The 10,123-nt window shown below is 44.5% G+C and overlaps 4 protein-coding genes across 5 annotated transcripts; 3 read left to right on the top strand and 1 right to left on the bottom strand.

The window, feature by feature from the left end:
- The first annotated feature begins 205 nt into the window (after positions 1–205).
- Positions 206–1,853, top strand: LOC128261469 (uncharacterized). Its single transcript, XM_052995184.1, has 4 exons — positions 206–425; positions 486–861; positions 1,409–1,583; positions 1,638–1,853. The coding sequence occupies exons 1-4, from the start codon at positions 347–349 to the stop codon at positions 1,812–1,814; spliced, it is 807 nt and encodes a 268-aa protein (XP_052851144.1). The 5' UTR covers positions 206–346; the 3' UTR covers positions 1,815–1,853.
- Positions 1,854–2,085: 232 nt separating this feature from the next.
- LOC128262318 (uncharacterized) lies at positions 2,086–4,953 on the top strand. Its single transcript, XM_052996493.1, has 5 exons — positions 2,086–2,210; positions 2,266–2,361; positions 2,416–2,663; positions 2,719–2,841; positions 3,249–4,953. The coding sequence occupies exons 1-5, from the start codon at positions 2,196–2,198 to the stop codon at positions 4,885–4,887; spliced, it is 2,121 nt and encodes a 706-aa protein (XP_052852453.1). The 5' UTR covers positions 2,086–2,195; the 3' UTR covers positions 4,888–4,953.
- Positions 4,954–5,120: 167 nt separating this feature from the next.
- Positions 5,121–6,967, top strand: LOC128263096 (zinc finger protein weckle). Its single transcript, XM_052997801.1, has 4 exons — positions 5,121–5,360; positions 5,420–6,298; positions 6,364–6,710; positions 6,789–6,967. Exons 1-4 carry the CDS (start codon positions 5,235–5,237, stop codon positions 6,826–6,828), a joined length of 1,392 nt encoding a protein of 463 aa, XP_052853761.1. The 5' UTR covers positions 5,121–5,234; the 3' UTR covers positions 6,829–6,967.
- Positions 6,968–7,012: 45 nt separating this feature from the next.
- Positions 7,013–9,564, bottom strand: LOC128263097 (leucine carboxyl methyltransferase 1). Of its 2 annotated transcripts, none has more exons than XM_052997802.1 (4): positions 9,131–9,564; positions 8,481–8,906; positions 7,560–7,876; positions 7,013–7,474 (listed from the first exon to the last, which is right to left on the bottom strand). In XM_052997802.1, the coding sequence occupies exons 1-4, from the start codon at positions 9,380–9,382 to the stop codon at positions 7,438–7,440; spliced, it is 1,032 nt and encodes a 343-aa protein (XP_052853762.1). In that variant the 5' UTR covers positions 9,383–9,564; the 3' UTR covers positions 7,013–7,437. The 2 variants fall into 2 exon arrangements, with proteins under 2 accessions (XP_052853762.1, XP_052853763.1); XM_052997803.1 differs by having other exon boundaries at positions 7,572–7,876.
- Positions 9,565–10,123: the final 559 nt, after the last annotated feature.

Genomic DNA, 10,123 nt, shown 5'->3' with positions numbered 1-10,123 from the left:
GATTTAAAATTATTTCCAAATTGGTGCCTCAGGTAAAGCTTGATATTAAAATAAATAATAAAATTACGGTTTTGACTAATAAAGAAACCAAGTTCAAGTTGAAGAATTAGGCATATTTCAAACCCATTGGCGACCATTAAAAATTTGAGCACGCGCAGGTTATAAAACAAATAAACCGTCTACACCAAATCAGATTTCATGGATATTTTAGTCAGTGAACGTTGTTCGCGTTGCGAGTGCGGATCGTCAGCGGATTGGATGTGAAAAGTGAAACTTGCTATCGGTACAAAATTACAAAAGAAAAAAAAGACACCCAGGAAAGTTTTTTCAAAATTCAAAGCCTAAAATGCTGTTCCTGACCGCTCGAGTCGACCGAACGGCCGAGCAGATCTTCAAAATCAAGCAACTCAGGCAGCTTGTGGAGAGTAAGCAAACAGCCAAGTCGGACATGCCCCCAAGGGATACTTAAAGGGATCTGTTTTTAGGGTGCGGAGACCTTCAGGTGGGCACGGAGGACACGCTGCTGACCAAGTTCCTGCACTATACGCACTGGGACACGATCAAGGCCTACCAGGCCATCCACGCATACTATGACTTCAAGAGACGCCATCCCACCTGGGTGGCCCGTCATCCCGTCGATCACTACCGCCAGCTCTTCTTCGGCACCCACTGCCGCTTCGTAATGCCCCAGGTGGACCGAAATGGACGCGTTCTAGTGGTCTTCAAGACGGTGGACGGGTTCCAGGACTACCCGGACTATCTGCAGAGCCTCGTCGAAATGGACGACCTGATCTTCGAGTCACTCCTGTTGCTGCCACGAGTCCAGGAGAACGGCATCACGGTCATCTGCGACCTCCAAGGGTAGGTTAAATGTTTTAGAAACCGATGGATTTAACGCATTTCATATTATTCGAAACTGGTCATAAAATTATTTCTCTTTACCTTTGCTTACTTTATATTTTGTTATTTGATTTCAAATGGTCCCTCTTTTTTAATTTTCTTGTTTTTTAGGTTTATGAATTAAATATTAAACTGCAATTATTATTTGTCTTCAATCAATTAAATAGTTTTGTACATTTTCTTTAAGTTCTTACATTAAAAATTTCAAAAAGCTTATACAATGTCGTATAACACTTTCAAATTAATAAAAATCGAATTACTTATTAAACGAATTTATAAAACGTTGTGGGAAATAATAAAAATGAATATATCTAAAACATTTATTTTACGTAAAAATTTTTGAATGTTTTCAACACATTAAAACTAAAATGTGGTTTAATTTTTGTAATTTGTCCTTAAAAACTTTATTTGATAGGAAGGTATGGTCTTCAGATTATATTTATTATATAAGAAAGTATTTTTTATAATATTTTTTATTATTGTACTCACTATAATTTGTATTCCCCAGGACAACGCGTAATTTTTTGCGGCAGTTTTCGCCAGCCTTTATGAAGGTGGTGAATGAGAAGAACGGAGTCCTGCCTTTCAGTCAGCGAGTCGTACACATAATCCAGCGGGGCTTCCTGATGCACGTGACTTCCACACTTTTTATGCCTTTCATGAACAAGGAATTCAAAGAAAGAGTACGACTATTGGTTTTATTTTAATTGATCAGTTTTAACCATTTAATTTTAAAGATCTTCACCCACGATGGCCGGCATCTCAGCAAACTGCGCGAAATGGTTGGCTACGAAAGTCTACCGGCGGATTATGGTGGTCCTGCCACGAATGTCCTGGATACGAATTTGATTTTCAATCATTTGAGTCAAAACGCCGAGTATCTGGAAAAGTTGCAGACGTATGGGAAGCTTTAGGGAAACAGCATGAAATGTTGTTGGTTTTTTATCCTCTTTTTATCCAAATATATAAAATAATTCAAAATACAAACTGGAGTTTTGGGAATAGCTGGATATTTAAGGGAAGCTATAAGGAAATTTAACATGAATTGATCAATTACATAAAATTTATTTAATTTAATTTAATTTTCAGTCTGGTAATTTTTTTAAAAATAACGCACAAGTTGGCAACGTGAAGTTGCAAATATCGATAAGCGATATATATTAAGCTATTACGCTGGTCAAACAATCAGCTGGGTTTTATCTGTTAACGCACAAACGGTCATACTGTTGTGAAATTTCTGCGCCGGCAATTCAAATTTCTGCCAATTCCTATATTTGTGCAAATAAATTTGCCCAATGGCTTCTAACAAGGTGGGTTAATGCTTACTTTTATATTTAACAAACTAAATCATATTTTGCTACCCAGGAAAGCCTTATAATTGTGCTGGATGTGCGCACTTGTGCCGCCGAAGAAGTGAAACTGAAATCCGCAAAATGTGTGGCCGAGATTCTTAAGGACAAGGTGGGTAAATTATGTTTAAGAGTACGGAAACATTGCTAATCTAATCACCCCCAGATTGTGTGCGACAAGAAGGACTATGTGTCCTTTGTCCTGGTGGGCTGCGACAGCAATAAAGACGATAAAAGGGACGAAAAGTCGGACCACAAAGCGTATCCAAATGTGGTGCGATTTGGAGATCCACGACTTTGCAACTGGAAGCTCCTACTGGAATTCTTTACGTTTGTCAATAAAACTGCTTGCGAGGAAGGACAATGGTTGGATGGTCTCCAGGTGGCAATGGATCTGCAGGAAACTGCCTTGGCGTAAGTGGATCAATTTACCACTAAACCCTTCAAATTCATAGAGTATCCTTCACAGATTTAAGCCCGCCAGGCAAAGGATTCTCCTGCTCTTTGATTTCAATGACTTCCCGCAGGACTACAAGAGATTCAACCAAATCACGGACCAATTGCTTGAAAACAAAATCGATTTGATTGTGGGGTGAGCTGTCTATCAATATGTATTCCCTGTTATAGCACTAAATTAGTTGAAAACTATACTTTATTATGTTAAATCCGTTTGAATTCTATATTTTTTTATATAACAAAGTACTTGTTAGATAACAATTGCCCAATAATTTTATATATCTTTAAGCTACATTAATACCATTTCTATTACTTAGGGTTTAGTTAAAATGTTCAAAAATATGTTGACTACTTATACATTTTAAACTAAAAGGTAAAAGCTTAGAATTTCTTATCATATCATCTAAAATAATCATCATATCTATACATTATATTTTATCCCTTAGCATTTTGCAAATCAAATGTGATAGTATAAAAAAATTCCAAATTATATTGAAACTCAAAATTAATCAGCATATCCTATCCCATTTATTAAACCCTCAGCACCCACAACATAGCCTACATAGACAATGCGGAGACCGATCAACCGCAGGCCATATTCAACTTCTCCAGAAAGTGCGGCCCCGAGGCGCTGGAAAACCAGAAGCACGTGCTCAGCCTTGTGCCGCGCTGCAATGCCACGTTGTGCAGCTTCAAGGAGGCCCTGCTCACCGTCTTCAAGGTGACCAATCGACGGCCGTGGGTGTGGAACGCCAAGCTGCACATCGGCAGCAAGATCTGCATCAGCCTGCAGGGCATGATCGCCATGAAGAACCAGACGCCGGTCAAGCTGGTCAAGGTTTGGGCGGAGGACGATGAGACGGTGACCCGCGAGACGCGGCACTTCATCAAGGGCACCGAGGTGACACCGCTGCCGGAGGATCTGATGGCTGGCTACATGCTGGGCGGCACTCCGGTGCCCTACGACGACGCCCTGCTGGAGCCAAAGGAACCACTTCCGCAAGGCCTGCATTTCTTCGGGTTCATCAAGCGAAACGCCGTGCCGGATGAGTACTTTTGTGGCGACTCCCTGTACCTTTTGGTTCATCAGAAGGGCAACCAAGCCGCGGGCATCAAATTGGACGCCCTTGTGCGAGCACTCATCGCCTCGGATCGGGCCATCCTCTGCTGGAAGATCTACAGCGCCAAGTTCAACAGGCCCAATATGGTGGTACTCCTGCCCCGCCTAGCAGACGATACCCATCCGGCCACGCTGTACATGCTGGAGGTGTCATACACGGCCCAGCACCACTTCTGGGACTTCCCCGCCCTGCGAACCACCAAGACGGAGTGCAGCGAGGAGCAGCTGGATGCCATTGACCAGCTGATCGACAGTACCGATCTGGAGTGCAGTCTGCGGGACACTCAGCAACCGCGTCCGTGGGCCCAAAACGATCTGCTGCCGTTCGACGGGCTGCCCAGCATATTCGAGCAGAACGTGATGGATGTGCTGGAGCGAAAGGTGATCAAGGATAACGATCGCGATGATGAGATGCTCAAAGACAAGAAATTCGCGGATGTCTTTTGGCGAGTGCCGGAACCTCTGGAGGAGAAGTCCAAGAGGGCGGCGGCCAATGTGAAGAAGCTCTTTCCACTGCGCTTCAGTCGCGCCTGGCAGGAAAAGCAACTGGCCAAGGAGCAGGCGGAGAATGGTGTGCCCGTCAAGCAGGAGCCGTCGGAGAAGGATATCCCCATGCCATCGGACGGTGTGGGTTTGACCAACCCCGGTGCGGATTTCACTCGGATCTTGGAGAGCGTTCGCTCAATCGCGAATGCCACCCAGCGAGATGCCCGCTTTCAGGCGCTGGCTGCTGATACGCGCGTGGTTATCCTCACCCTGCTGGAGCGCAAAAAACTCAACCTCCTTCAGCTGGGCGAGATCATTGAGCTGTACCGGCAGAGCTGCATAGACTTCAACGCCTTCCTGGAGTACGACAAGTTCGCAGAAGAGCTGAAGAAGGTCGCGTTGGCTAAGAACCAGAGCGGTTTTTGGCAGGACATCATGGTGGACAAAGAATTGGGGCCCCTGGTCCTGGGCGAACCCACGCTGGACGACGAGTTGGCCCTGAAAGCCTACTATACCATCGAAAGTTGGCAGGAAAGCGAGTCCGAGGGGCAACAGGTGGAAAACATGGAGAACTAATATTAATTCTTATATTAAGCAAAGTTATTATATTTCCCAGTTTTATATTCATTCCTTGCTGCTATGTGGAAATTAAATTATTATTAAATTTGTTTATATATTAATATACTCATTTTTATATTAATAAATACAAATACAAATATGCAATCATTTTACATTTGAAGTCACGACCAATCGATTTCTAATATATCGATAGTATCAACTAAACATCGATTTTTGTGTCAATGCGAATGGTCACTCTAGCAATCAGCTGGGTCATCAGCATTTTTAAAAACAGAATTGAATTTTATTCAAAATTCCAGGCGATCGCTATTCCAAACTGACCAATTTGCTGTCGAGGATTGAACATGGGCGTGCCCACGACGGATTGGCTTTATTGGTGTCGCCTGTGCGCCCGCGACGACGCTGTTATCAAAGTGCGTCCGCTGGACGAAGATCTGGTGAGGATCATCAGCAAATGCTTCGATGTGGAGGTGGGTATCACTGTTTCCTGCCATCAGATCTCCTAATATACAGTGTCCTTGAACCCCAGATGACACTCGAGGAACCGGAACTGGGGAGCATGCTGTGCGAGGAGTGCTACACGGTGGTTGGCCAACTGCTCACCTTCTCGGAAAGCGTTACCAAGGTCCAGGCCATTTTCGAGCTTCTGCGTCACTCGGAGCCGCAGGACAGTCAGGAGTTGGACGCACTGCGGCGGGAATATGGCCTTCCGCCCACCTGCAAACAGGAACTGGAGTTCCTGGAGATCGATGAGCAGGAGGACAAGTGTTCCTCTCTCGAGGAGCCATTTATATCCGACCATTCCACTGTTCCCTCACCAGACATACAAAAAATGGTCGCTCGCAGTCGATCGAGCCCAATGGAGAGGAAACTCCAGCTAGATACATCGGACCATTCCACTGCTCCATCACCTGAGGTACAAACAAAGCGCGGTCGCAAATCCCTTGATTATGATTCCCAGATGGAAGTGGACCTCATTCTAAACGAAGATGACATCATGGTCCTGCAGCCCGAGAAAAGAAAGCGGGGGCGTCCGAGGGGTAGAGGCAAGCTGCTGAAACAGGACGACAGCCAGAATAGAACTCCCTACAAACCGGAAGGCACTGCCAAAGCCAAAGCACAGAGGCAGTCACCCAAAGACAGAGTGTCGCCGCAGGAGGGCTTCCCGAGTCCGGGCGTCGACGATTTCACCTGCAAGGCCTGCAACGAGTCCTTCATGTCCTTCATGGCTCTGCGCCGGCACAAGCATGACATGCACGGCGGTCCCAAGCGATTCGTTTGCGACTGCTGCGGCAAAGGGCTGAAGACCTTCACTTCGCTGGTCGAGCACCAGCTGGTCCACACGGACGAGAAGCCCTGCGTCTGTCCCGTGTGCAATGCGGCCTTCAAGAACAAGGCCAGACTCAGGGTGGGTCATTGGATATATAAATATATCGGATAGCCTTAACCTGTAATTCGATTGCCCATTTCCAGGTGCACAGCCAGACGCACGGAGAGCCACAGTTTAAGTGTGACATCTGCGGAAAGAAGCTGCAGACGCGGGCCATTCTCAACAAGCACAAGTATGTTCACACCGAGGAGCGGCGATTCAAGTGCGAGATTTGCGGCAGCGGCTGCAAGAACTCCACGGCCCTGAAGATCCACCTGCTGGGACACACGGGTCTCAGGCCATATGTCTGCAAGTACTGCGGCAAGGCATTCGCCAGCAACACCAATTGCCGCTCGCACAAGTGGAAGAAGCATCCGGAACTGGCGGCCAAGGAGGATGAGACCGAATCCTCGCGGGTTCCCGTTCCCACATTGGAGGAACTACGCGCCATGTAAGCTTAGAATTTGTTCGAGTATTGTCATATATATTTCCATTTTACTAAATATTGACATTTATTTGTTTTTTTCAGAACCCGCGAGATGGCGAAAACGGCCAGCAAGGAATCTTAGAGCATGCACATTCAGTTGATTTATACTTATAATATAAGTTCCATTTGCATTAAAACTTTTAAATATATATATACGTATGTTATGTAAACAAATAAAGTAAGATTTAATATTTCGTTTTTAAATATTCCCTTATATGGAAATACGATTAAAGTAATTGATTAATATTTAAATTAAACAAAATCTATTTCAGTTTTGCAATTAAGTTTTGTTTTTATTAATTTCGAAATACATTTACACTTAATACGCACACTAGAATTGGGGAATGAATGAATGGCCTATCAATCTACGCCAAGATTCGGTGATAAATTAGTGAGCAATTTCAAGAATAAAATAAGCGTTTAAATTATAAAGAATGTAACAAGGGAAAAATGTATAAGGAACATTAAAAAGTGTACAAATCAAGCAATGTGTGAGTGGATCCGTGTGGGATAGTTGTTTAAATACATTTTGATTTCGATGGTTTTTGTATAATTAGTTGTTATTAAGTTTAACACGTTGAGAAGCAAAATCTTTTGGCATGGCCTTCCTTCCGAGTCGAGCAAAGAAGAGTCAATAAATAGTGCATCCAAGTTGGCTGTCTCTTCATCCTTGCCTCCCTCACAGCTCCTCCTAGTCAATGTTTAGCGACGACATCAGCTCCTCGACGCTGCATGGATAGGGATAGAAAAAAGCGATTCGTTAGTGATCGGGGAACATTGGGGGACCTCTGGCAGTTAGGTACGAATGTTTACACTGGCACGCACGTGATATCTATGTCCTGGAAGGTCACGCCCAGCCAGGCAACCACCAGGCAGTAGTGCTGGAACAGCTGCAGCAGCAGTTCGCCCTCGTCCAGCATCTCCAGCCGCTCGATGCGCTGCCTTTCGGCCGCCGAGATGCTCTCGTACACCTGCACCATGTCCCAGGCGCGCGCTCCTGTCCAGCCGCTGTCCTTGAAGCGATTCCGCTGCGTCTCCAGCGACAGACAGGACTCCACTCCTGCCAGGCTGCAGCCGCGTCCGCGCAGGTTGTTGAGCATCACATCGCCAAAGCGGTCGTTCATGTTCACCTGAAGTTTTTAAAGTAGTTTGCTTTTTAAAAATATTAAATAATTTTACAAGATAATACATTAAAAAGGCTGAATTTTTTCAGGTAATTAATAAAAATACAATAGGTAAAAACTAACGAACTGCCTAGCTTCCTCAACTTTTAAGAATAAAATTTTGTATATTAAAAAGAATAAAACTTTTTCTGGGGAATAAAATATTAAAATAATTTGCCAAATGCCTTTAAGCAAGTGTTAATTGAATTTTCAATTTCTAACTCGGAAAAAGCACAAATAATTTGACAAATGCCCTTTCAGCATGTAATTTATAAAAATAAATATATTTACTTAACATGCTAAGCATTATTTAAATTCTGAATTCCTAACTCTTTTTACTTGTAGGAATAGAATTTATAAATTTGACTAATGAATTAAAAAGAAAAAGCTGAGATGTTTAGACCGTTTAAGAAGGTAAATAAAAATAAATTAAAACAAATATGTACTTATAATCTAACATTAATTGAATTTTAAATTCCTAACTGATTAATGTTTTAAAAACTTAATTCATTAAGTAAAACAAGCTTTTAAAATCTAACCAAAAGTCTATAGATCCCCAAGGACTCCTAACCTGCTCGTAGTTGACGAAGACGGCGGCCTGGAACTTTTGGGCGATCCACTTTAGCAGATTGCGACAGTTCTGCGCCTCGATATAGACGAGCACGCACTCGGCGAGGAAGATGGTGGGCAGGGAGTAGTCCACTTCGGCCTGCTGCAGCTTGTTGTCCACCTCGTCGAGGTTGCGCAGGTCGACGCCCATCAGGTGGTAGCTGGGCCCGTGCAGGTCCGTGGGACTCAGCCGCACCTCCCCGTCCTCGTCGTGAATCCTGGCCAGCAGGGCCTTGTTCCGCTTGATTGTGTAGCACTTGCGGGCGGTCACCGTGGGGAAGTCCAGCTCGATGAAGTTCTTCACCTGGTGGGCGGTGTCCCTCAGCCGGAAGTAGAGTGTGTCGAAGCCGCAGCCCAAATTGATGATCTGGCAGTTGCCCGAGGTTTTCTGTGTGAGGGAGCAATGTGGATGGTGAATGGATCGGGGGCAAAGCAGCGGTTGGCGGGCAAGGTCATCCCAACCAGGACATGCGCATGGCAGACCATGGCCATGGCCATGCACAGTACACAGTGCACAGAGCAATGCAACAGGATGACCTTGGCACGTGCCAGACTGTTGGGCGCCATCACCACTGAGCACTGACCAGCAACCAGCGACCAGCGACCACTGACCTTCAGAAACTTCTCGACGCACATCTCCACGCCCTTGACCCGGGCAAAGTATCCCCGGTTGATCTCCGGCGCCTTGCGCTCCTGGTTGCGCACAAAGTACCCGATGTAGTCGTCCTTCCAGTAGCCCAAGCGCACCGCACATCGCTTGCAGTCGCTGGCATCGTCGTTGGTCGCTATCACCGCCTCATCGCACGGATGGAATTTGTGCGTCGAGCCGGCGGACGCGATTCCGCCCGGCGATGGCGGCTCCATGGCTCTCCGGCGCAAGTGCTCGGCTGTTTCCCGTTCGAGTCTTATTTACGATCAGCTCCTGCTGCGCCACAGAGTCCCAGAATCCCAAAATCCTTGATATCCTCCGAGTGTTTCCTATGTGATTTTTTTCTCCGACGAAAACAGCTGCGCTTTCGATAGTCGATAGCAGTAGCCAGTGCTGACTAGCGCCAAATGCCACTTCGAAAGCCCGATGGTCAATGGGTTGGCGCAATTGTTTGAAACAAGTTTCAGGTATTCGAGAAACTGAAATCTAAATGTTGAGTGCATTTCAAAATAAATACAATTTCAAAATAAATACGGCGACAGAAAACATCCGCATTTTTGGTTTAACTACAAGAAAGGAAAAATTCAGTACAATTATTTAAGTGTAGGAATAATTTAGCAGAATGAAAAAAAGATATTAAAAACAATTTTGTTATTAGAATTGTGTGGATATTTAAAGATCAGTGAAAAGGCGTAAGCAAGTGAGCATTTCAAATTATTATTGTTAAAGATTTATTTTTGGTAACCAAAAACGAAAATAATTAGAGTAATTTATTTTGTTTATTAGCTACGTTTTGTGGCGGTCTGGAACATCCGTAGGAAAAATCCATATATGTTACTTATAAATTTCAATCCCATCGCTACAACTTTTTGTTTGCTCCTCAGTAGTTAACTTCAGTTTTCTTTAGCCTAATTGACTTAAGCACTTCATTAATAAAGAAAGGGTCAACATTGTAA

This window comes from Drosophila gunungcola, unplaced genomic scaffold, assembly GCF_025200985.1.
Source record: "Drosophila gunungcola strain Sukarami unplaced genomic scaffold, Dgunungcola_SK_2 000001F, whole genome shotgun sequence".
NCBI lineage: Eukaryota > Metazoa > Arthropoda > Insecta > Diptera > Drosophilidae > Drosophila > Drosophila gunungcola.
Note: the sequence above shows the minus strand (reverse complement) of the source record. Positions and strands in the feature narration are given on the sequence as shown.

Excerpts from the sequence above, each read along its gene's own strand:
- LOC128262318 (XM_052996493.1), top strand. Across the intron at positions 2,664-2,718 it reads CTGCAGGAAACTGCCTTGGC|ATTTAAGCCCGCCAGGCAAA; the intron begins GTAAGTGGATCA and ends TATCCTTCACAG. Across the intron at positions 2,842-3,248 it reads AAAATCGATTTGATTGTGGG|CACCCACAACATAGCCTACA; the intron begins GTGAGCTGTCTA and ends TTAAACCCTCAG.
- LOC128263096 (XM_052997801.1), top strand. The coding sequence starts at position 5,235 with ATGGGCGTGCCCACGACGGATTGGCTTTATTGGTGTCGCCTGTGCGCC. Across the intron at positions 6,299-6,363 it reads AGAACAAGGCCAGACTCAGG|GTGCACAGCCAGACGCACGG; the intron begins GTGGGTCATTGG and ends GCCCATTTCCAG. Across the intron at positions 6,711-6,788 it reads TTGGAGGAACTACGCGCCAT|AACCCGCGAGATGGCGAAAA; the intron begins GTAAGCTTAGAA and ends TGTTTTTTTCAG.
- LOC128261469 (XM_052995184.1), top strand. The coding sequence starts at position 347 with ATGCTGTTCCTGACCGCTCGAGTCGACCGAACGGCCGAGCAGATCTTC. Across the intron at positions 426-485 it reads ACTCAGGCAGCTTGTGGAGA|GGTGCGGAGACCTTCAGGTG; the intron begins GTAAGCAAACAG and ends ATCTGTTTTTAG. Across the intron at positions 1,584-1,637 it reads ACAAGGAATTCAAAGAAAGA|ATCTTCACCCACGATGGCCG; the intron begins GTACGACTATTG and ends TTAATTTTAAAG.
- LOC128263097 (XM_052997802.1), bottom strand. The coding sequence starts at position 9,382 with ATGGAGCCGCCATCGCCGGGCGGAATCGCGTCCGCCGGCTCGACGCAC. Across the intron at positions 7,877-8,480 it reads TCTTCGTCAACTACGAGCAG|GTGAACATGAACGACCGCTT; the intron begins GTTAGGAGTCCT and ends TAAAAACTTCAG. Across the intron at positions 7,475-7,559 it reads GATATCACGTGCGTGCCAGT|CGTCGAGGAGCTGATGTCGT; the intron begins GTAAACATTCGT and ends CTATCCATGCAG.